Below are 25,895 nucleotides of genomic sequence, written 5' to 3'. Positions count from 1 at the left end.
TTTGAGCTTTTAAGCACAGATCCTCAGTCATAGTGAGTTTATCACTTCATTCCAGCCACCTACAATCCTAAGGAGCTGTTATATCAGCCAAGAATTGACACAGCATAAAGATTCCCTGGCCACTTCCCCTTTGTCATTTTCAGGGTGGGCAGGATGGAGGAAGGGATGAAGGTTCCTAGCAAACTGGAGGTTAAAAAAAGAGTCATTTTTGGCAACTAATGCTACCAAGCTTAGCAAAGAGTCAAACAGGATGCTGAGAGGCTGTGTGCCTTCGCACCCCTTTGATGAATGAGGACTATATGTCTTCGATGGCAGGTGGAAACATCTTGATGAGCTCTTGGAAATATTTCCCCTCTCTGTCCAGCATCACTTCAGTCTTGCCTGGGTTCAGTTCAGTCCAGCTGCTCTTCATCCAAGAACTAATTTCCTGTATACATTCTGACATAGAATCATAGAATCATAGAATATCAGGGTTGGAAGGGACCTCAGGAGGTCATCTAGTCCAACCCCCTGCTCAAAGCAGGACCAATTCCCCACTAAATCATCCCAGCCAGGGCTTTGTCAAGCATGACCTTAAAAACCTCTAAGGAAGGAGATTCCACCACCTACCTAGGTAACCCATTCCAGTGCTTCACCACCCTCCTAGTGAAAAAGTTTTTCCTAATAGCCAACCTAAACCTCCCCCACTGCAACTTGAGACCATTACTCCTTGTTCTGTCATCTGGTACCACTGAGAACAGTCTAGATCTATCCTCTTTGGAACCCCCTTTCAGGTAGTTGAAAGCAGCTATCAAATCCCCCCTCATTCTTTTCTTCTGCAGACTAAACAATCCCAGTTCCCTCAGCCTCTCCTCATAAGTCATGTGCTCCAGCCCCCTAATCATTTTTGTTGCCCTCTGCTGGACTCTTCCCAATTTTTCCACTTCCTTCTTGTAGTGTGGGCCCCAAACTGGACACAGGACTCCAGATGAGGCCTCACCAATGTTGAACAGAGGGCAATGATCACGTCCCTCGATCTGCTGGCAATGCCCCTACTTATACAGCCCAAAATGCCATTAGCCTTCTTGGCAACAAGGGCACACTGTTGACTCATATCCGGCTTCTCGTCCACTGTAACCCCTAGGTCCTTTTCTGCAGAACTGCTTCCTAGCCATTCGGTCCCTAATCTGTAACAGTGAATGGGATTCTTCCATCCTAAGTGCAGGACTCTGCACTTGTCCTTGTTGAACCTCATCAGCTTCTTTTGGCCCAGTCCTCTAATTTGTCTAGGTCCCTCTGTATCTTATCCCTACCCTCCAGCGTATCTACCACTCCTCCCAGTTTAGTGTCATCTGCAAACTTTCTGAGAGTGCAGTCCACGATATCCTCCAGATCATTAATAAAGATATTGAACAAAACCGGCCCCAGGACTGACCCTTGGGGCACTCCGCTTGAAACCGGCTGCCAACTAGACATGGAGCCGTTGATCACTACCCGTTGTTAGTAGAGGCAGTGGTTACATGTTAGTAGAGACAGTGGTTACATCAGCTGAGAATGAGAGAGAGAGTTGAGTGGCATTGACATAATGTTGGCAACTGAGCCTGTGATGTCTCATTATCTCTCCCAGTATTGAAGAGAAGTGGGGATAGTATGGATTCCTGTTGGACCTCACAGGTGAGGGCCTTTGGAGAGGAGGAGCAGTTGTTTATCTCCACTCTCTGAGTTCTGTTGGAGAGGAACAATAGGAGTCTATACTGCTGGCCATTTACTTCTGCTATGTCATGTAGATGTGTTAGTACTACTTTGTGGTCCATTGTATCAAAGTGTGCGAAGAGGTCCACAGTATAAGCATGTTGATCTTACCTGTGTCCATGGCCAAGAGGAGATAATCTTGTAATGCCACTAGAGCCCTCACTGTGGTGTGTCCTGATCTGAGCCCTGATTGTGAGGTATCCAGGATATTGACTGCTGTCACATGTTGCTAGAGCTTAGTGGTTACTATTTTCTAAATGATTTTGCCCAGAAACAGGAGATTGGAGATGGGACAGTAGTTGGAAAGATCTTCAGGGTTGAGTGTTGGCTTCTTGAGAATTGAGCAAACTATTGTATTTTTCTAGGAGTTTGGTAGATGTGCGTCTCTGAAAGAGGCATTGAATATTTCCATTAGTACTTTGCTTAATAGTTCTTCACTGGCTTTTATGGGTCAGGAGGGAAATAGATCTGCTTCACTGATTGTGATTCTAATATTTTTTCAGGGTTTTTTCAGGGACCAAATTCAGTCATGGGTGATGGGGAGGATAATGCAATCTAATTAGGGGTAGAATTTTCTTTCCAAGTTAGCCGTATTTATGTATTCAGTTAATCTCATAATTAAAGTGTGTTGACAGTTCTTCACAGCTTTAGTATTTGGATATTCAGGCTATACAGTCTGGGTTGATTAGGCAGTTCACAGTGCAAGATATCTCTGTAGATCTTGATTCTGCCACGTTGATTCTGGAGGAGTAGAAGGCTCATTTTGCCATCTTTACTGCTGTGGCATAGTCTTGTAAGTGTTATTTTGTGCTATGGTGGAGAATTCAAAATGTTTCTACCTTTCTAGATATGCTCTTTATCTGCCATAGCTCATCTGTGACCCATAGTGATCATTGTTGTCTGTGCAAAGGGACGGCATGGGCCAAGCTGTTGATAGTAGTGAATAACATGGTACTGTACTGTTGTACAAACTCATTTGCACCTTGGCCTTGTGTTTGGGTGGCCTGTTCTCCTGGGATGAATGGAAAACCTATGGTGTTCTGGAGTTTTCAGGGGAGGACCAGCTTTGTTTGATCACCACCTGATGGGAAGGAGAGAAGGGTCTGATCTCTGCCTGGATGAGGCGATAATTGATTGAATCAGGAGATTGGTATGCTGGTGAAGTTTCCAGTGGCCAGTCCAGGGCTGAAGATAGGATCCAACTTATCTCTGGTCGCATTCATAGGTCCAGAGATTGCCTGGGAGAATCCCATGGTTTCCCTGTAAGCCATAAAAGCATAATATGTATAATTGAGATTGTCTGTGAATGTTGAGGTTGTGAAGGACAAGAAATCTGGGCGATTCCAATACCATGCTGGGCAGCAGCTCTGTATGATCCTGCAGGAAGTTGACAGGGTTTGCATTGGAGGGATTGTACAACTCCAGGAGTCCTAGGTACCTCTGGTCCTTCATCTCACTGGTCATATGGATGCGCTCAAATGTTTTGTTTCTGGGATGGAACAATTTGTGCATCCCAGGCTTATGTGGAGCAGACATGCCAAATCTGTGAAAAAAACGCAGAAATTGGACTTATTTTTGGCTTAATTGGCTTGTGAGTTGCTTGTTGGCTAGTTTTTGGCTTGTAGCTTGTTGGGCTTGTAGCTTGTTGCTTCTTTTTTGATCAGTTCCTGGCAAGCAGGGGCAAGACGGGGAGAGAGTCAGGGATGCGCAGCGGGCCCACCATGGTCCCAGACTGCAGGCCGGGGGGATCTAGTCACATACAGTGTTGGAGTTCTTAGGGATTGACTTGATTGTTGGCTTATTGTGAAAGTTGGGGTACTTATTTACCATGTGAAAGTTGGCAACTGTGGCTGGGAGCAGGACTGCTATTCCACCTCCTTTCCTTTTTTCTGGTGCTTTCTGGAGTCTGTCTTGGCTTGTGACATATAGAATATCCTGTGGGGACTTGCTGTGCTAGAGTCAGGTTGGATGTGGGATTGAACCATGTGGGAGGAGGGATAGCTCAGTGGTTTGCGCATTGGGCAGCTAAACCTAGGGTTGTGAGTTTAATGCTTGAGGGGGCCATTTAGGGATCTGCGGCAAAACTCTGTCTGGGGATTGGTCCTGTTTTGAGCTGGGGGTTGGACTAGATGACTCCTGAGGTCCCTTCCAACCCTGATAGTCTATGATTCAGTGATTCATGCAAGGCCAGCTGCTTCACCCAACCTTCTATACAGGGGAAATTTTCCAATACTCTATAAGCTAGCTATAGGGCACCTGCACTGTCATATCTGGCCCTTTGTGCAAACAAACAGAAACACAAACACCCCTACCTTTCAGCAGTACCACTATGTGTACCTTGTGTTTAGATCAACTGTCAGTAATTGAAGGCCCTCTGATATGGGCTAGGCTTAATGCACTGTGTTGCATTTTAAAGAAAAACATCCTGTATTGCTGACCTCAGGCATTCAAAAATCACAAGTCAGGACCCCCCAAATCATCTAATATGTTTAAAAATCATAAGATTAAAAATAATAAATATCTTTTTATTTATCTTATAATTTTCGAAACTTTAGGTTTCACATTTTACAGCTTTTCTCCAAACCATGAAGGGCAAAAAATTACTTTTTAAAAATAACGAAAGCTGAGATTCTCCTGAACTCATATGACTCCAGAAGCGGAGACTTTAAGAAACACAGCAAGTAACATGAGCTTCACAGTAAAATCATGAGTTGGCAACACCGCTATGCTTATAATAGATTTTTATGTACTATCACACAGCAACATTTAAATACTTTGGTGATGTGTGCAGTTTAAATATCTGCATAGAAAGAGCATTTACTTCTTCCTGGGGAATGGGTACTCCTTAAATGGTGCTTCTAAGTGGATATTATAGAAATTAGTGGATATGTTCCTGTTTTTAAATGAGTATTTGTGAACTTCTGCTGAAATTAGCATGTACCCCTTCAGTGAATTTGATTTTTACAAAACACTTATGCTGAGTATTCTGTGGGTCACATGGAAGAGTTTAATCAAGTTGATATAGGCAAAATGTATACATACATTTTCTTTCATATTTTTGACTGCATGATAATAAATTCTTATTTTCACATTTTATTTGGTATCTCAGAACAAAATTTCCCAGTCTTTTCTCATATAGAGAACCTTAAAGTGCAATGGGCCTAAACCTAGACATCCTAACTTGAGAAAAGGAGGAAGATTTTGAGTTCCAGGGAAAGGTACCCTTTTCCCTTCCTCCTCATCCCCAGTATTTTGCATCTTATGGAGGGGTCAGGATAAATTTGAATGTCTTTTTATTTTTCCTGTTGCATCTGTTATAATTACCCTCAACTTCCTACTCCATTTCCCCAAGGGCTTGATGCTTTGTCTTTATCAGTCTTATATGCAGGGGCGGCTCCAGGCACCAGCGCACAAGCGCGTGCCTGGGGTGGCAAGCTGTGTGGGTCAGCCTGCCGGTCGCTGTGAGGGCAGCAGTGAGGCTGCATTTGGTGGCATGCCTGTGGGAGGTCTGCCAGTCCCGTGGCTTCAGCGGCAATTTGGTGTGGCGGGTACGCCGAAGGCGCAGGACCAGCGGACGTCCCGCAGGCATGCCGCCGAAAGCCGCCTGACTGCTGTGCTTGGGGTGGCAAAATACATAGAGCCGCCCCTGCTTATATGGAAATTATTATGGAAACATTAGAGTTGCTGGGATTATAAACTGAAAAAAAATGGGTAAAATAGTGCATTATCCATGTGATTGACCCAAAAAGTGAATAATACAAAATAGGAGTATGGTACATAAGAGGCTGGTACAGTTTTTTAAAAATATATTAATTCAGCACACCATGCCATATTATTAGTTCTGCAAATTTCTTTAAGCACAGAGATGATTGGAAGTCCCTATCTGATGAAAAAAAAAACTTTCTTCCAAAAGTGGTAAATATAGTATAATATGTTGTATATATTTGTTTCTATTGTGTAATCTGTTTTTTTCTTTTTGCGTTCAGTTGCCATAGCCCAAGGTGGAGCAATCCAGATTTCTAATCCAGCATCTGATGGCGTCCAGGGACTGCAGACATTAACAATGACAAATTCAGGAGCTCCTCAGCCAGGTGCTACCATTGTGCAATATGCAGCACAAACACCTGATGGCACACAGCAGTTTTTTGTACCTGGAAGCCAAGTTGTTGTCCAAGGTATATTTTGTGATCTACTACATTTTAGATTTATACAAATTATTTTTTCACAAAGTGCGTTTTGTTGGTGTGCACATTATGGTGATGTTAAATCAGTGGAAGAATTACTAATAAAAGGAACTGAGAAAGTTAGTGTTAGGAGAAGAGTGGGTTGGTTTGCTCACTAAGGGCAGCTACTCTCATTTGAAAATAAATGTTTATGTACTTTAGAGGAAATATAATAATGAGGGAAGAGCATGATGACATTGCTGTCTCATATGTACACTTTTGTCCAGGCCTTGTGAGATAGTGTTTCATAGTAGGTCAAGAGTGGAGTGCTGCAGTTTGAGTTTGATTGGAAGTTGTTGTGTAATTGGAGTAAATAAAATGAAATTAAGAAGTCTTCTTTGCGTGCTTGCTCATGTTGATTTCATTCTAGGTGTGTGTGTGCCCACATGCACAGTTGTTGGAGATTTTTGCCTTAGCAGTATCCGTAGGGCTGGCTGTGGCGCCCTCTGGAGTGCCGCGCTCATGCATCGGTATATTAGGCACCACCAGTCCTACACCCTCTCAGTTCCTTCTTACTGCCCATGACGGTTGGTCAGAGTGCCTTGTCTTGCCTGGCAAGAGTGTTAGTGGTTTTTCTAACAGCCCATTGACAGTCTTCTTTGTATATAGTTCTCAGATAGTTAGTTAGCTATTAAGTGTTAAGTTTTAGGTGTTAGTTTAGTAGTTAGAGTCCCAGCAGAACTTCGCCCCAGAGCAGGGTATGCCCCATTCCCTGGGCTTCAAAACGTGTTCATCATGCAACAGGCCTATACCTATTAGTGACCCCCACAGCAGCTGTTTGAAGTACTTGGGAGAGTCCCATATAAAGGAGAAGTGCAGGATTTGTAAGAACTTTTGTCCCAGAATCCAGAAAGAGTGGGTCATCCGCCTGAAAGCCCTCCCCATGGAGGCTGGACTTCGCCTGGTGTTGGAGCCTTCCTGATTGGACTCTGTGCCCAGCACCTCAGCGTCAGTGCAGAGCACTCCACCGGCACCAGGTTCCTCCTCGCACCATTCCCCCTCGCCAATGCCCAAAAAGTGTCAATAGAAAAGAAACTCCCCAGCGCCATCCAAGGAGGGGAAGGGGTCTCTGGGCATAGATCCCAGTTCAGGCCACATGTCCACCACGGAGATGCAACGGGATGCCGCTGTGGTCAGACCCTCTAGCCCAACCAGGGATCTTCCTTCGACTCCTGGGAGTGGTAGGAGACCCCAGCTCCTACTGGGGCCTGCAACACCTGAGGTTGCCCAGGTGGCTAAAGACCTGATGGTCCTACTGGTACCAAATACACCACACATGGTGCTGGATGTACCAAAGACCCTGCAACCCATCAAGGGTTGATCTTGGGGTCAGGTGCAGAGAAACCTCGATCTGTTATGTTTCACCTGTCGGGATCTGGGTGTTTTGATAAATACAGAAAAATAAACTCTGATACCAGTGCAATGGATAGAGTTCATTGGAGTGGTCCTCGACTCCACTCAGGCCAGAGCCTTTCTCCCTGAGACCTGGTTCTGAGCCATGACAGACCTGATCTTGTACGTGTGGGCCAAACCTCTCACCACCACTCACATGTGCCTGAGATTGTTGGGCCACCTGGCAGCCTGTACTTACATGGTCTGGCACACGCAGCTCCATCTCAGGGCCCTACAGGTGTTGCTGGTGTTGGTCTACTTCCCCAACAGACACAACATAGCCTGTGTAGTCAGGGTACCGGACCACATACTGTCGTCACTCGCATGGTGGTCAAATCCCGTATCGGTGCTGGAGGGAGTCCCCTTTGCGGCCCGATCCTCGTCAGTAACCCTGGTCTCCGATGCCTTGGATCTGGGAGGGGAGCCCACCTGGACAATGTCAGCACACAAGGACGTTGGTTGAGTCACAATCACCCCTTCCACATTAACATCAGAGAGCTCAGAGTGGTTCACTTGGCCTGCCAAGCTTTCCTGTCTCATCTGAGGGGCAGGGTGGTTTAGATTCTGACAGACAACACCGCTGCAATGTTCTATATCAACAAACAAGGCAGAGCTCACTTGTCAGCCCTTTGCCAGGAAGCTCTTCCGCGGTGGAACTTCTGTTTTCATCGTGCCATTCATCTTGCAGCCATACACCTCCCTGAGGCCAGGAACACATTGGCAGTTCCCCTCAGCAGGACCTTCTTGTCTTGCCATGAATGGGTACTCCACCTGGAGATGGTCAGAGTCATCTTCCAAACACGGGGGACTTCCTGGGTGGACTTGTTTGCATCCAGGCAGAGCAGGAAGTGCCACGTTTTCTGTTTGATTCAGGGGATTGACAGAGGCTCTCTGTCAGGCGCCTTTCTGCTCCCGTGATCGTATGCCTTCCCTCCAGTGCCATTAATCCACAGAGTTCTCATGAAAATCAAATAGGACAGGGCAAAGGTGATCCTCAGAGTACTGGCTTGGCCACACCAGCATTGGTTCAGCCCACTGCTGGACCTCTTTGTGGATGCCCTGCTACAGTTGTTGCTTCAGCCGGACTTGATGTCACAGAGCCACAGCCGTCTTCTGCACCCCAACCAGGCAGCGCTGCACCTGATGGGTTGGCTGCTGCATGGTTAAATATGGAGGAGCAGGAATGCTCGGCCCATATCCAACAAGTCCTGTTGGGCAGCAGAAAACTCTCCACCAGGGTGACCTACCTGACCAAACAGAAGCGGTTCACGTACTGGGTGTTGGACCAAGGTATTCGGCCCTAACAGGCCTCGCTGCAGTCAATCCTGGACTACCTCCTGCATCTCAAGCTCCAAAGTCTGTCTCTTTCATCTGCCAAGGTCTAGTTGGCCATTATTTCCCCCTCCCATCTCCCGTCCCAGGTCAAGTCAGTCTTCACTCATGACATGACAGTCCAGTTTCTAAAAGTTCTGAAGCGACTCTACCATCACGTCTGGGACCCAGTCCCTCCACGGGACTTAAATCCCATGCTGTCTAGGCTCACTGGCTCCCCCTTCGAACCTTTGGCATCCTGTTCCCTCCTTTTCCTCTTGTGGAAGGTCTTAGCAATAACATCTGCCTGTAGGGTCTCTGAGATTAGGGCACTTACCTTGGAGCCGCCCTACACTGTGTTCTACAAGGACAAGGTCCAGAAAGAAGCCTCATTCTCAAAGGTATAACATTTGTACTTATGGAGTACTGGAGGCTCAGGGCATTGCTAAGGAGCTACAGAGCCTTTCACCTGTAGGTCATGATTTTGAGTCCTTCCCCATTCAGCAAGGATTGTTCCCATCTAATGGATGTTTGGTAGTTCCATATGATATAAGATTGGTGAGTCCCAGTTTGAGTTCCCGTGTCACAAACTCATCACTATGTTTTGTATTTCACTGTAGGCTCTTTGGGGCAGAGACTGTGCCTTACCATGTTTTTGTACAGTGCCTGGCACAATGGGGCCCTGGTCTCAATTGGGTCTTCTAGGAAAAGCTCCAGCCAGGGGAACAAAATCTCCTTACTCACTATAAATTTGTAGAAGTTGGCAATTCTATAATTGTCACACACATTGGCGGTGTGCAGAAAGAGTTGAAAAATTAGAAGGCAGACCAAAAATTATGATTTATACTTCTTTAAAACAATCTCTTGATTTTTTTTTGTCTAATTTAACTATTTTTAGGGATCTGACTCATGATTTTTGGAATTGGCAATACTAAGATTATGAAATAATTTTCATCAGGTTTTGCTGTCAATGTGTCTTTGAGTCTGATTTACAAGTAGATCTGTGAGTGTGGTCTGTAAATTAGGAACGTATGTAAATTAGAATAAACCAAAGCTAGGCTACAGAAATATGACAGGATGCTTTATCATCAAAAACAGTTTTTTTGGGCTGCAGTTTTAGTGAGCTGTTCCAGGACAAAGCACGTTAATGACAGAGGTAGGCTAGTGAGGTCATTGTGATGTCAGTGTTCCTGCTTGTAATCCTGCACATGCTTGCTAGTTTGGAACATTTCATGTTGGGCTGTGATAGAGCAACAAGAGAATCCCATATGCAAAAGCTGATCATGGCTGTAACAGGAGATGAAACAGGTAGGAATCTCTTGTCAGGGTCTTTAAAATAGCAGTTTCTATACTTTATTTGGAAATCCAGAAAAGATTTCATAGCTAGCAGTATGTGGAACTTGTTTTTAGAACTTGTTGAAGTACCTCTTTAATTTTACAGTGCAAAGTTGCACAAATTGGTGCCAATTATTTTTATTCCCCATTAGCTAATACAGCATTTTAGTGTAAATTTACCATTTTTAATAGCACTCTTTAGTGTATCTTTGTTGTTGCATTGCAGTAGTCTCTTTACAATAACATGTGCAGCTGGTCCGTTGCTTTTTGGTTTAGTAATAAATAAACTATCACGTCAGATTATTTTAGCCTGTCAAAACTAAAGTGGAGCTGTAAGTGAAAGATGTGCACTGTTCCAGTTATATAAATAAGCCTTTACTGTTCATTGCTAAAGAAAATAGGGAGCACAAATGCATCTGAAAGAGCTGTAGTGTTCTCTGTTGTAATGCCTGCTTGTTTTTTCCTCCTCTGTTTAAAATGGTCTGTTCCTGAGCTAATTGAGTTCAAAAGGCTGACGTCATTAGATTTCCTGGAATCGTGTTGCAGTGGGGAACTGGAAAAGTTAAACTCCAAACAAGATACACATTGACGTCAGCTCCGAGTCATGCTGTGATTTAGTCAGTTCCTTTCTGCTTCATCAAACGCTGCAGAGTTGTAATGTTAACTAGTTTGCAGCTTGTGTCTACGTTCTGCTCTTAGCTGAGTAAAGCTATTTCATATACTTTGTTTTATTACTCCAGAAGTGTAAGTATCTTCTCTACGTCCACACTTTAGGGTCTTGTGTTCACACAAACAGCTATTCAGGAGCAAGCTAGAAAGCTTATGGGGGGAAAGTTAAAAACACTTCTAATAAGGTAGTTATTGGTATGCTTCCCAAAGAGGGAGGGATATATAGCCTGTCACATTCTTTTTCCTGGGTAGCCTTTATAAGAACTTGACTCTGCCTACTCTCTAGTGCTCATCAAGATAATCTTTTTTCAACAGCCTGTTTTTAAATGAATTTTATTAGTATGTTGGTCTTACTAAAATTCTCCAGATAAGGTTGATTTACAAGGTAAGCTAAAATGTTGCTTGGGTGGGATTTTTTTTAGTAATTTTGTCATTTTGTAAATTATGTGCCGGAACTCAGATACAGCCCAAGGCTTTCAGTGAATGCTTTTTACCCAGTTTGCTTAACTAATTTTGCTTAATCTTAAGGAGAAAGTGACTTGCTTGGGGAAATGCAGTGAGAGCATGGGTCAGCCATTAGGACTATCCTGGTTCCCAGTCTTTGGCTGTTACCAATACGTACCACTGACCTTAGTGTTTGATTTGAGTTTGGTCTGTCTTGTGAAAAGAATTTACAATCTACATTAAGTTTCTTTATAAAGTCATATGAATATTACTGTATTTCCTTAAGATAAGTGAATTGAGCAAATACTTTTATTGTAAATCACATTTTTCTGGGACTTTGTTCAGGAAGAAAAAGATCACTGTGGCTGTAATTCTTCCCTCTCTAATAAGATCCTGCAGTCTGATTTGTATGGTAGACTAAACTCTTACACTTGCATAGAGTACCATTAAAGACAATAGGGTTTCACATGTTTGCAGGGTTTCATCTGCATTGATAGGATTATATTATTTCTTTTGTCTTTTAGGTTGTTGAACTAGTCTCACTGACTCCTATTCAATATGATGCTTTGACTTTCTGTGATGGTGATATCATACCTGCCATGGAAGTCACCAATAGAATATCTGGTGGAGCATCATATAGAGCAGGAGCTGGTGAATCTCTACCTCAGGGGGACCAGAAAGACAAAAACAGATTAGTTTAAAGTAAATAATAAACTGAATTACTTTCTTTATTTTGAGGCTTTCCACTTCCACTCTTCCAGTGTTTAATGGATCATTATTATTTTATTAGTTATTGCAGGTATCTGTAAGGCATCCATCACTATGGAATCTGGGCACATTTCACATAGGTTAGAATCATACCAAACATCAGCATTTCTAAAACATCTCAATCTTTCCATCAAAACTTTTCATAACTCTATCCCCACCTAAATCTTAAACCTTGCCTTGTGTCCCCTCTTAACCATTTCACTCTGACAGTGATTCCAGTCTCAATACACAATTTCCTTTCTCCCTTCATGGCTCTGTGCATTTTTCTATATCACCTTAGGAGGAGTAGGTAATGCTGCTCATACCAGCTTTCCACGTATAATCCTGTCTTCACTCAAGTTCCTCTTAAAAACCCACTTTTTTGTGAATTTCACAAGAAGCATGTTTTTCATTTATAATTAAATACAACCACCACCACTCCCCCAAACCAAATAAAACCATCCCCTCCTCTGGATTTCCCAGTGTGTCCCATCCTCTGGGTCTGCCTTTTAGACTGTGATATCTTTGGGGACAGGAACTATATTTATTATTGTGCATTGTATAGCACCAAAGGCTCTTGATGCTAAAGAAATAATAATAATAATAAAGAATAGAAAAATAGCTGGATATACTTTACATGTACTCTTTATGTCACTTTTTGCAGTTTGTCTTTAAGGAAAATGGCAATTTTCTTTCTGGTCAATTCTAATTTTTTGAGACATTATATACAATGATTTGCAGAAAGAAATAATCACAGCTCAAATGTAATTTAATTCAGTGTGTTGTAAAGTGCTTTGAAGAGATTTACTGTACTGCACAATCTCATTATTCTGATATACTGTGACGTGAACTAAAAAATGTTGAGGCTTTGTCTGAGTTTTGGTGTAATGATCCGATTGCTAGCTTTGTTGGATCAAAACAATTGTTTTCCTCTAACATCATGCTTTTAGAACTCACTGGCATCTATTTGTTAGGTAGGGAAAGACATTATGCTGACCTGGTCGAGGCATTATCATCATGCTTTATTTGAATTACAGTAGCATCCTCTAGAGGCTCCAACGGAGATAAGGGCTCAATTGTGCTAGAGCCCTATATATATATATATACATGGGGCAGTGTGTTCACTAGAGAAAAAAAGGTGTTTTTATCTTGCGTTAGCTGACATGAGTTAAAATCCTGGTGAAATAAAAGGCAGTTTGTAGTTGACACAGGTGTTAACAGGTGATCTTAAAGACTATGGGGAAGTCTAGGGTTACCTGCAAATTCAAGTAAAAATTACAAATGTTCTTGTCTTCACTAGGATTTTTATTCATGCTAGTTAACTCAAGCTAAGATGACACCTTTTTCCTAATGAAGATGCATCAAGTGAAAGTCAATCCCTGCCCTAAAGACTTAAATAGACATGACAAATATAGTGTCGGACCACAGAAGTATTATTACTCCATTTTAGAAATGGTGAACTGAAACAAAATCCATGTGCTTAAGTACCTCACCAAGTCAGGAGCTAAGTGACTTGCCGTTGGTCACACAGGGAGACCAATATCGAGCCCAGATCTCTTGAATGCCAATCTGTCCAGTGCCTTACTTACAAGGCCATCCTCTCTTGCTTGAATGTGACCTATGTCCAGTGAATTTTTGGTGTGGTCTTCCTAGGAGTCTATTATTTTAAATCTATTTTTCTCCTATTTCACAATTTCTGAGTACTGCTTTAGAAGATCCACTGGTGTGAAAAGATGTGGAAGAAGGCTATAAGAAGGGTAATTATTTATTCATTTAGTTTTTTCTATATTTTCCACCATATAACTGACTTCTCTTATCTTCCCAACCCGTGTGTCTCTCCCTCCCCCCCTCAAAAAAGTGGAGTGTTGGGGGAGTTTTACCTTTTGTTTTTAACCCATTTCTGAATTTCACTGACTGTTCCATTATTTGTGTACTGGAATTACTTTTTTTAAAGAAATGCAGTACAAAATTTAATGAGATGATGTGATAGCACCTGAAATTTGATCTTCTGTATTCATCTGCTGTGATGAGGGAAAGTTATGCTCTTTGGTCTGCAATGATATAGAAAACATATCAAAATTTACAAGCAAGAACTTGCTCATATTTTTAAGTATGAGACACTCAACATTTAAATGTATATTAATTTAAAATGTCAGACATGCCACATACATTGACTTACCCAGCTTTAATGACATTTTAAAGGTTGCCTTTTGTCATAAAAGTAGCAAGAGAACATCTTAGAAATGAATGAAAAATTAGAGAAACTAATAAAACAAAGGGAGAGCATCAGAAAGGGATTGGTTCCAAGTTAAAAACATAAAACTACTTTTAAAATGTGTTGTATAACTAACGTGTTACAAAGTAGATAGAAGAAGTCTTAGTTGTATTTGTTAGCTTTTGTGTCGACACATCACAAGCCTATGAAATGTTTAATGTAATAGAGATCCTGATTAACATATCAACAGACATATGCTATTTCAGTTAGATTTTGACAGGTAAGTTTATATAAAGTAAAAAATGTTCTTCTTTAATACAGCTGCCACTGGAGACATGCCAACTTACCAGATCCGAACTCCCACCACAGCCTTGCCTCAAGGAGTAGTAATGGCAGCCTCACCAGGAACTTTGCACAGCCCTCAGCAGCTAGCAGAAGAGGCAACACGCAAAAGGGAACTGAGACTTATGAAAAATAGGTAAGAGTGTGTAACAATAATAGTAGTCACTGCTGCAAAGGGCAAATGTCAGCTACGATTAATCTTCTTCAAAGGAAAGTATTATAATAAATTCTTACTCTTAAGGTCATGTGGCCCTTGATGTGATGGAGGGAGAGCAGAACATTCTTAGCTGTTAAACCACGTCACCAGCAAGTGTGTACCTACACAGCACTGATGTATAATGGCCAATAATTGCCTAAATCATAAATAGCTTTTCTTCAACTGTGGTTTGAGCATTGGCCTGCTAAACCCAGGGTTGTGAGCTCAATCCTTGAGGGGGCCATTTAGGGATCTGGGGCAAAAAACTGTCTGGGGATTGGTCCTGCTTTGAGCAGGGTGTTAGACTAGATGACCTCCTGAGGTCCCTTCCAACCCTGATATTCTATGATAGTGAAGATAAAATGAGCCACCTAACTGAGTCATGAGGAACATCCTTTCCTGCAAAACTGTGTTACTAAATCTAAGCTTTCATTGAAAAAAATATTTGTAGCCTTCATGACTGTGAAAATCAGTTTCAAAGTTAACAGATCAGAAATCAATGCAGTGTTGTCTTCCTGAGTCTATAGAGAGCCTGAAACAAGAATTCTCAAATCAAAGGCATGAGCTGTCTGACTCATCCCCATGGACTTTTAATACTGAAATATAATTATGACAATTTAAATATCAACATTAACTTTTTTATTGCCAGTCATATTTTGTAGAGGTATCCAGCTAGTGTACTTATCACTGTGGCAGAGCTCCAACCTTGTCTCCATGGGTCCCGCGCTTCCAGGTGGTTTATGCTCGCCTCAGAGGCTCACTGCGACCCTCCACATAGCCCTTCTCTCTCTAGGGCCAGGGTTACAGTCTATTGAGCCCTTTTTATCATAAGCCAGCAAGGAGGTTGGTGAGAGAACTCCCACAGTCTCTGTTGTCCCTACGGGCTTATTCAAGAACAGTTGAATCTCCTGTCCTGACAGGGACCTGTCTTCCCTTCCCAGGAGGTGTTTCTGTAGTGGCGGCTTGGGGGGAACCTGGGCCCGCCCTGTACTCCGGGTTCTGGCCCAGGGACCCTAGTGGCAGCAGCTGTTGGCAACCAACCTTTCACTGCCAGGGCTGCTACACTTCCCTGGGCCACTTCCCCACAGCTCTCCTGCTTCTCTCTCTTAACACCTTCTTCACTTTCACCTTAGGGCTCCCTTCCAGTGGCTTGAGGGTGTCTTTATTACCCAGCCCTTCAGCCACACTTCCTTTCCTCTGGCTCCCTTTTCCTTCCCCCTGCCTGATCGGAGTGAGCTCTTTTACAGTATCAGAGGGGCCTTAATTAGAGTCAGGTGTTCACATTAGCTTAACGGCCTCACCTGACTCTTTGCAGGCTAATTGGAGTCATGTGTTCTCCCTAGCCTGGAGCAGCCCCAGCTCTGGTCAGTCACGGAACAGAAAACTGCTTATCCAGTGGCCAGTATATCTGCCTTCCCCTACTCTGCTGCACCGAACTGGCCTGGGTCTATCACATAGTTATGTTACCTGCACTTCTCCAGGAGCCAAAAAGCCCCAGCGATTGTCCACCCCTTTGTTGCTGTTAAATATATCTAAATATAATATTTAAACATTACATTTACAGTTCTATTCTTTAGTATACATGTATAAACACATTTCCCTCTGATCTTCGTTCAGAGATGATTTCGCCTTTTTTTCTTTGAGTGCTTGTTCACCTCCATTCCAATCAGGTGTGCATAGTTGCCAGAAATTTTTCCTCCAGCAGCTCCTGTCGGGTCAGCTGTGGAGCCCCCTGGTGCCTTCATGGCACTCAATATATGAACCTGCCGACCCGGCCCCTCCTCAGTTTCTTCTTACCGCCTGTGATGGTTGTCAGAGCTGTGAGTGGCTTGATTACAAGTTCTACTCGCTTCCCCTAGCTTTATAGTGTAGTTTACCTTAATAGTTTGTAATTGTTCTAGTTTTATTAGTTACTAGTAGTTCTGTTAGGAATGGGGAGTTTCCCCTTCACCTCAACCTTTCCCCTTGGGGACCTCGGGGCATGCCTTGATCCCTGGGGTTCAAGCCCTGCAAGTCCTGCAATAAGCCCATGCCAACGGGTGACCTCCGCAATGCTTGTTTAAAGTGTCTGGGGGAGGCTCACCAAGCCGATAGGTGCAGGATTTGCAAGGGTTTTTGAGTGGGATTTCGGGTTGAAACAGCTCCTCATGGAGGTGGCTCTTAAACCGCAGCCCGCCTCGGCACGGCAGGACCCAACACCAAGCTCCTCAGTGCGGAGTGTGCCGGCATCAGTACCAGAATCGGCATCGCAGAAGATCTCCGAGCACAGAGACTTGCAGCACTGCACCGATCCCCCACGCCTAAGACTGTGGGAACCTCCTGGCACTCCAGCACCACAGAAGAAGCACACGAAGCAGGGTAGAGATGGATCTCCTGTGAGACCCTCCCCTGTAGTCTCAGCCAATGGAGCGCATCCCAGAAAGGAACACCCCTCTCCGAGATCCTTGGAGTTGGCTCCGGGAACTTCAGACACACAAGGAGTACCGTTGAGCCTGGAACCATTGGACTCCCCAATCCACATGGTGGAGGAGGTGGGGCTGCCATCCACTCCGGACATCTTCGAGGCTGTGCGGGACTTCATTGCCATGACAGCACCGCGGTTTCTGGCTGTCCGCAAGAAGTCCCCGGCACCACCGAGGGCGCCACCACCTCACAGCAAGCCAACAATGGTGCGCCTACCTGCATCGCCAGGTCAACAATCCCCAGCACTGGAAAGGGGGCGCCACTCAGAGTCTCGGCGCTGGTCCCTGGATCATCAGAGGTCCCGCTCCCAGCGCAGATCATCATTGTGCCACCAGTCCCCTCGATACAGATTGAGGTCTCGGCACCATTCACCTGGCCAGCTCCAACTGGCATCACCATGGCCCTCTAGATCCCAGTCCCCATCCTCACAATCTGACACGAAGTCTAGCTACTCACACCAGAGCCAGCACCACTTGACACATCGGCAGCCTGATGTGGGTATAATGCCATGGCCACCCCAATTGCAAGGACCGGCACAATGGCCTTTTTGGATCCATGGGCATATCACCAGTCCCAGGGTACCTTGTCCAAGGGCTCCCAGTTGGTGGCAACCAAGCCCAGGCTGCTGACGGCCTCGTCCAGCCATCCCACACCCAGAGGTGCTGAAGGGATTCTGGTTACAGCACCTTCACTGACACAGATCCCTGCTCCTATGGTGGAACGAGATCATTGACCCAGAACAGCAGGTCGAGCAGCAGGTCCCCATGGACCAACAGGCCTGGGATGACCCGGTTCCCCCACCTGCATCCTCATCCTCTTCCCTGGATGAGACGGTAGCGGGAACTTCGGTCTCAGGACCACCACCCATAGATAGTCTCGCCCATCAGGACCTACTCCGCAGGGTGGCGCGCAACATGAGCTTGCAAGCTGAGGAGGTGGTGGAACAGGAGGACCCAATGGTGGATATTTTGGCCCCAGAAGGTCCATCCCGAGTAGCGCTTCCACTCATTAGGACCATTCAAAACAACACCAAAACTGTGTGGCAGACACCAGCCTCCATCTCCCAAATGGCCAAGGGAGTAGAATGCAAATTCTTCGTTCCCTTCCAGGGTTACAAGTATCTATACACCCACCCGCAGCCCTGCTCCTTGATGATGTTTGTGGTTAATGAACATGAAAGGCAGGGGCAGCAGGGACCCACGCCTAAGTCCAAGGACTGTAAAAAAAATGACCTTTTTGGTAGAAAGGTCTACTCCATGGGCGGCCTACTCAGGATTGTTAATCAGCTGTCAGTCCTGAGCAGATATAATTTTAACTCATGGAACTCCATGCTCAGATTTAAGGAGCTAATACCATTGGAATCCAGAGATGAGTTTGGGGCCATTGTGGAGGAAGGCAAGACAGTGGCACAGACCTCTTTATTGGCCTCACTGAACGCTACTGACTTGGCAGTGCGTACCTTGTCCTCTGGCATAGACACGAGGAGGACCTCATGGCTTCAAGTTTCAGGCCTACCCCACTAGGTCCAACAGACTCTGCAGGACCTGCCCTTTGATGGGACAGGATTATTCACAAAGCAAACAGACACCAATCTACACAACCTAAAGGATTCGAGGGCAATGATGAAGTCATTGGGGATGCTTACCCCCGCTACTCAGCGAAAACACTTTAAACCTCAACTCCCTCAACGTCCTTACCAACCTCGCCCTAGGCAAGACTTTTCTAGAAGGCAAGGTAGGAATGGCAGGCGTAAGCCATCCCAGCCCTCATTATCACAGGCATCCACCTTCTCGGCCTCCAAGCAGGCCTTTTGAAAGTGTGCCTGGGGACATCGTGTCAGACCGTATATCAGATCCTCAACCCTGCTTTCGGAATCGTCTACCCACTTCTACCGTGCATGGTCCCAAATAACACTGGACCACTGTTTTCTCCGCACAGTAGAAGTGGGATATTCTCTCCAATTCTGCTCCTCCCCTCCCTCCCACCCCACTTCCCTGTCCTTCAGGGACCCTTCTCACGAGCAGTGCCTTATCCAGGAGGTGCATTCGCTCCTTGCCATAGGAGCAGTGGAGGAGGTTCCTCGGGAGCTAAGGGGCAAGGGGTTCTACTTGCACTATTTCCTAATCCCCAATGCAAAGGGGGGTCTCAGACTGGTACACTGCCCTCAACATGAAAGACGCGTACTTTCACATAGCTATTCGGCCCACGCACAGACGATTTCTGCGGTTTGTAGCCAGCCACAAACACTATCAGTTCATGGTCCTCCCCTTCGGTCTGTCGACAGCCCCTCAAGTGTTCACCAACTGTATGTCATTTGTAGCAGCCTTCCCCTGCAGGAGGCAGGTGCAGATATATCCCTACCTTGATGACTGGCTACTCAGGGAGCAGGTGGAGTCTCAAGTCATACTAGTCAGAGCAACTTTTGAGAGGCTGGGTGTCCTGTTCACCGTGAACAAATCAACCTTGTCACTGACTCAAAGACTAGAATTCATTGGTGCAGTGTTGGACTCGGTACAGGCAAGGGCGCTCCTGCCAGAGACCTGATTTCAGACCATGACAAACATTATCCAAAGCCTCAGGTGATACCTAACCACTTCCGCGAGGGGATGCCTGAGTCTCCTCAGCCACATAGCAGCCTGCATTTACGTGGTTTGGCATGCTAGACTGAGGCTCAGACCACTTCAAGCATAGCTCATGTCTCTATACTGCCCGGGGCGCGACAGCCTGGAATCTGTGGTCACAGTACCAGACCAGGTACTCGAGTCCCTCCAATGTTGGCTTGACCCTCGCACAGTCTGCAAAGGAGTCCCTTTCAACAGCCCCCAGCCCTCCTTGGCCCTAGTAACAGATGCGTCAGCTCTGGGTTGGGGAGTGCATCTGGGAGAGCTCCAGACACAAGGATTATGGCTGCAGGACGAGCTCTCCCTGCATATCAATATCAGAGAGCTCAGAGCAGTATGGCTAGCATGCCAAACCTTCCTATCCTGGCTCAAGGCCAGTGTGTGTGCGGGTAATGACGGACAACACCACGGCCATATTTTACATCAACAAGCAAGGTGGAGCCCGCTCTTCCCCCCCACATTGGGAGGCCCTTCAACTATGGGAGTTCTGCATAGCCCACTTCATTCACCTGGAGGTGTTCTATATCCCAGATGTACAGAACAAACTAGTGGACCACCTCAGCAGATCATTTCACAATCATGAGTGGGCCATCCATCCGGATGTCATATATTCCATCTTCCAAAAGTGGGAGTTTCCCCAGGTTGATCTGTTTGCCACCGGGAGCAACAGGAGGTGCCCAATGTTCTTCTCCTTTCAGAAACACAGCCTGGGTTTGATCTCAAATGCGTTCCTGCTCCCCTGGGGAGATCGTCTCATATATGCCTTTCCACCATTCCCACTCGTGCACAGAGTACTGCTGAAAATCCGCAGGCAGAGCTGTAGTAATTCTGCTGGCCTGGCGTGGCCCTGCCAGCATTGGTACATCACGCTTCTGGAGCTGTCAGTGGATACTCCCATCGTGTTACCACTCTACCCTGATCTGATCATGCAGGACCATGGTCACCTTCACCACCTGGACCTCCGGTCCCTCCATCTCATTGCTTGGAAGCTTCATGCCTAAATCCAGTGGAGCGCCTGTGCTCAGAACCAGTAAGAAAGGTCCTGCTCAGCAGCAGAAAACCATCCACCAGGGCCACTTATCTAGCCAAGTGGAAAAGGTTCACTTGCTGGTGTGCCCAACATCACACTCCTACACTTCAGGCATCTATACTACTGATCCTGGACTACCTTCTGCACCTCAACCAACAAGGCCTGGCAGCATCATCCATCAAGGTACAGCTTGCTGCTATTTCGGCCTTCCATCTGGGCACGTCTGGATGCTCCATATTCGCTAATGCTATGATAAGGGCCTGGAATGGCTGTATCCTTGGGTTAGACAGCCTCTTCCAGCATGGGACCTTAACTTGGTCCTCTCCAGATTAATGGAACCCCCATTCGAACCATTGGCGACTTGCTTCCTTCTCTACCTGTCATGGAAGGTAGCCTTCCTGGTCTCTATCAAGTCAGCCAGGAGGGTGTCGGCGTTAAAGGCCCTTACCTCCGACTCACCCTACATGGTCTTCCATAAGGACAAGATACAACGCAGACCTCACCTGGCCTTTCTCCCTAAGGTAGTGTCACAATTCCATACTAGCCAAGACATTTTTCTACCTGTCTTCTGTCCCAAACCACACAACAGTACCCAAGAACAAAGGCTGCACTCATTGGATGTTTGGCAGGCATTAGCATTGTACATTGAGTGCATAAAGTCACTCAGGAGGTCGAACCCGTTGTTCATGGCAGTGGCAGACCTCATGAAAGGACTCCTGTCTCCTCTCAAAGATTATCTTCCTGGATCAGAGCCTGTATCCGCACATGTTATGAGCTGGCCAAGATTCCAGACCCGTCTCTTAAGGCTCATTCCTCAAGGGCACAGGCCTCGTCAGCTGTGTTTCTGGCCCAGGTCTCGTTAGAGGAAATCTGCAGGGCAGCTATTTGGTCCTCAGTGCATACGTTCACCTCTTACTATGCCATTACACAGCACACTAGAGATGATACAGCTTTCGGCAGAGCCGCACTCCAGTTAGCGATTCCTTGACTCTGACCCCACCTCCAGGGTAGAGCTTGGGAGTCACCTGATTGGAATCGATGTGAACAAGCGCTCAAAGAAGAAAAAATGGTTACTCACCTTCTTGTAACTGTTGTTCTTAGAAATGTGTTGTTCACGTCCATTCCAATATCCGCTACTCTGTCAGAGTAGCCGGCAAGAAGGAATTGAGGAGGGGCCGGGTCAGCAGGGTCATATATTGAGCGCTATGAAGGCCCCACTCCAGGGGGCTCCATAGCTGACCAAACGGGAACTGCTGGGGGAAAAATTTCTGGCAACTGTGCATGGGGCGCGTGCGCACCTGATTGGAATGGACGTGAACAACACGTCTAGAAGAACAACAGTTACAAGAAGGCGAGTAACTGTTGTTTTTTTTATATAGTGTAGTCATAATAAGTAATGTGCATCACCTGGACTCTTCAGAGCCTGGGAAGAATGGCTGCATCTCAGTCCTTTCAAACACTTCAGAATCCTGTCAGCAGACAGGCAGTCTGGAAATCTCCACAGCTAGAAGCATTCAGCCCTTGGAATAGATTTCCTAAGTTGCTAGTGAAAAAGAAATCTGTAGCCTGTATCCAGAGTGGTACAGGTATTGGGACCCAGCCCTCTAGCAGATACATCTCTCAGTTCTGTTCTTCCCCAGTGCACTTTCATTGGCTCAGCTCTCAGAGAGTGGTGACCCGTCAGGCCCCGCAGATTGCCCACAATGAAAACTTCCTATACAACTTCAGAAAAAGCTAGTGAGCATGTCTAAGTAACTGCCACACCTTATTTCTGGGTCCTTCTAACTAAGTTGCCCTGCACTGCACTCTGTATATATGGGGAGACAGTATTCTAACTAAAATCCATGTGTCCCCTCCACTGCTTCTCTCTCCTTCTTTGGGACAAACAAGGTCAGATGATGCAGTGAAAATAGGGTTGCCAGTTTAGATTGGATGTATTCCTGGAGGTTTCCTCACATGACATAATCTTTAGTTAAAGATTAATCTTTAATTCCTAGAGGCTCCAGGACAATCTTGGAGGGTTGGCAACCATAAGTATAAAGCATGTGGGTTACAGTTGCTGTCTGCTTGCTCCTTTGGAAGGAAGCATAAACTTATTGCTGTCTGAAACTCAGATATCTGCATTATTTTCAAAACCTTTATGCCAAATATACATCAAAAATATAAATCCTGCAGGATGAAAAATATTTGTGTGATTAAAATCAGTTATTTTCTCTGTAATATAAATTACATTATCTCTTTTGTGGTTTGTATTTTTTTAAATCTGAGCTACATTTAAATTTGGTGGGTGTGTAATGAAGTATGTATCCAGTGTGTACTGTAAAAGAAACTTTTATTGTACTCTGAAATGATTGTTGCAGACTGTTACATGATATGCTGGGAGGAAGATGTTTTTGAAAAATAAATAAAATTGCCATAGGATAACTTTGATTTCGGTAGCTTTATGTGTGACAGTTTGGTGCACTGGGTGACTTTTGGATATGTTTTTTTAATTTCTTGGGATGTACTTTGGTGTGCAGAATAAGCTAAACTACCTTGCTTTCTTCATGCATTACTTTGACTTTTATAATGGTGTTGTTTTCTCATCTATGCATGTGCATACCTGCTGCTAACCTCAGTGGAACTTAGTTGCATGCACTTAGCAGGAAGAAATAGACTCCTATGTAGATCTCTAAATTACTGAATCGCTGCATCCTTTCTCATTCCATTCATGATATTGTGTTGCTCTCTTGCCTGTGTTCATTTTAAATCACTCATAAGGATTGTTGTGTTTTCATACTGCTTCCTTTTCTTTTTAATTCTTTTCTCTTCAATTTCTGAACTAGTTTCACACTCCCTTCTTCAGAGCATACAGGAAAGCATTTTTCTTAATATATGATGACAATTTATAACATCATCTCTGTAAATATTAAGAGTGGGATTCTCAGAAGTGCTTAAATACCTAATGAAGTTGGGTGTTAACTCACTTAAGTGCTTTTGAAAATCTTTCCCAAACTGCTTAACTTTTATGTAACAGAATTCTGAATAGATTTGTGAAATGGGTGGTCGTCTTTGCATAAAAAGAAGAATCAGGATTGTATGAGTACAAGCGAATGTTTTTTAAAGAAAACAATTATACCCATATTGAACTATAACTAACCCTAACCCATAGTTTTGCAAAAAATAAGGTCAAGGTTTACATTAAGTTGATACTTAGCGTTTAATCTGGTGCTGCTACATTAAATGTTCTGAAAGGTAATTCTGTAACATTTTTGGAGTTAAACTTTTCGATTGCAGAATGTGATGCCCTAAATGCCTTCATAAGCACATCAAAATGGGATGTGCTGTGAACAAAAAAATGCTATTTTCAGAAATGAAGGCAGTAATTTAATCATAACAGTGCAGTTGAAGGCAGTTCATTAACATCTCATTATTGTCCCCACTGTGTGTGTCTCGGTTCATGTGAGTTAAAGTTCATTCATCATACTGTAAAAGCTGAGCAAACTATATTAATTAACAAGCTGTTCCTGTTGTCTTAAGTTGCTGTTTAATCGTGCAGTTGTCTACAATTATTGCTTAGCTTTCTTTTTGTCTGACGCATGATTGATTTATTGTGGAATTGTAGGGATTTCGGGTAATTTCACTTATCCAGTCTTTGCCGTGTTGTGGCTGTTCCTGTAGTTATTTGCCTTGTGTTGGTTCTAGGGAAGCTGCTCGAGAATGTCGCAGAAAGAAGAAGGAGTATGTCAAATGTCTTGAAAATCGTGTGGCTGTGCTTGAAAACCAAAACAAGACACTGATTGAGGAACTCAAGGCCCTCAAAGATCTTTATTGCCATAAAGCAGAATAACTGTCTTTGACTTGGACCTTGTTTACTATGAACTTTAATCAAGTCATGAGATGAAGCAATTCTACAGATTGCCATGTGAATTTGAGGAAGGGACACTTGTGACCCTTGTGAACCCAGTTTTGCTTAGCGTTTTCAGACTGATTTGGGAAATTGTTCTAAAATTTGGAATGCTGTCATGCTCTCCATACTATACTGAGCTTTCTTCAATCTGCATTTTCTAATAGCTGCAAATGGCATTTTTGTTTGCACTCTTTACTTCTGCTTTTTGCAGGGAAGCTGCTAAAGAATGTCGACGTCGGAAGAAAGAATACATAAAATGTCTGGAGAGTCGTGTTGCAGTGCTAGAAGTTCAGAACAAGAAACTTATAGAGGAGCTTGAAACCCTAAAAGACATTTGTTCTTCCAAAACAGATTAGTAGAAATATTTATTATGCTATGAACTGATTACAACATGTCCAATTGCTTTTGAAGACAATACCTAGCCAATAAGAATTACGACTTTTTCTTTGTGTCATTTTTCTTATACTGCAACCCCTAACATTCCTGAAATACTTTTTTGCATTTTGTAGTTTCTTAGATGTAACTTCATTTTTTTCCCCAAAGGAGACAAATGTTAAAGTGTGTATAACATGGTTAAAAGTGCAACATTTATAAGAGCTGTTCCATTGCCATATATTTGCATTTACTACTTTTTATGTGTTATTGATAGTGTCCTACACACAAAAATATTGTACAGGTGTTTTAAAGTGAATTATCAAAGATAATGCATCCAGTAATACAGCAAAATTAAACTGCCCAAAATATCTCAGGAAAGAGTTTATATAAAGTATGTTATGATAACACAAATGTATTAGAATATAGACTATATATTAATTTATGGCCAATTTTTCTTAGTTGCTTTGCCAAGAAAATATTGTATTGCTGTCACTGAGTGCCATGGTTGAAGACAGTTTTTAATAGAACCATGTTGTTTACCCTTTGTAGCATTTGTTGTTCATTTAAACATCTGGCACATTCAAATTGTTTTTAAACTGATGGTGCAATATGAAAAATACCTTGGAGAAGGTTTTACTATAAACTTGATACAACTTAAGCAAGCTCCTCAATATTATAATACAAATATTTTAAACACCTGAATGAAGTTACAAATATCTGTTAGATGGCTCCTTGTTACTTCTGCTTCAAGCATTATACAAAATATCTGATATATTAGTGGATTATGTATCAGAATTGACTTTGCATCCTGAATGCTAACTGATCAATGTTCTGAACAGGACCAAACTATTCATTATAATGGGGGCTGAGATGTGGAATCCTTTTTGGTTTTTCTATGAGATAGCAAAAGGG

At 44.1% G+C, this 25,895-nt stretch overlaps 1 protein-coding gene across 11 annotated transcripts in view; it reads left to right on the top strand.

Annotated features, from left to right (window-relative positions):
* CREM (cAMP responsive element modulator) overlaps window positions 1–25,527 on the top strand; it is a 61,403-nt gene extending 35,876 nt beyond the window's left edge. For 2 of the 11 annotated variants that reach the window (XM_039527890.1, XM_039527888.1), the window contains 3 exons: window positions 5,718–5,906; window positions 14,389–14,545; window positions 24,820–25,527. In XM_039527890.1, coding sequence (XP_039383824.1) covers window positions 5,718–5,906; window positions 14,389–14,545; window positions 24,820–24,964 — 491 coding nt within the window. In that variant the 3' untranslated portion in view covers window positions 24,965–25,527. The other 9 variants (XM_039527893.1, XM_039527896.1, XM_039527894.1 and 6 more) reach the window with 9 other exon arrangements.
* The last annotated feature ends 368 nt before the right edge of the window (window positions 25,528–25,895 follow it).

This window comes from Mauremys reevesii, linkage group 2, assembly GCF_016161935.1.
Source record: "Mauremys reevesii isolate NIE-2019 linkage group 2, ASM1616193v1, whole genome shotgun sequence".
Lineage (NCBI taxonomy): Eukaryota > Metazoa > Chordata > Testudines > Geoemydidae > Mauremys > Mauremys reevesii.
Note: the sequence above shows the minus strand (reverse complement) of the source record. Positions and strands in the feature narration are given on the sequence as shown.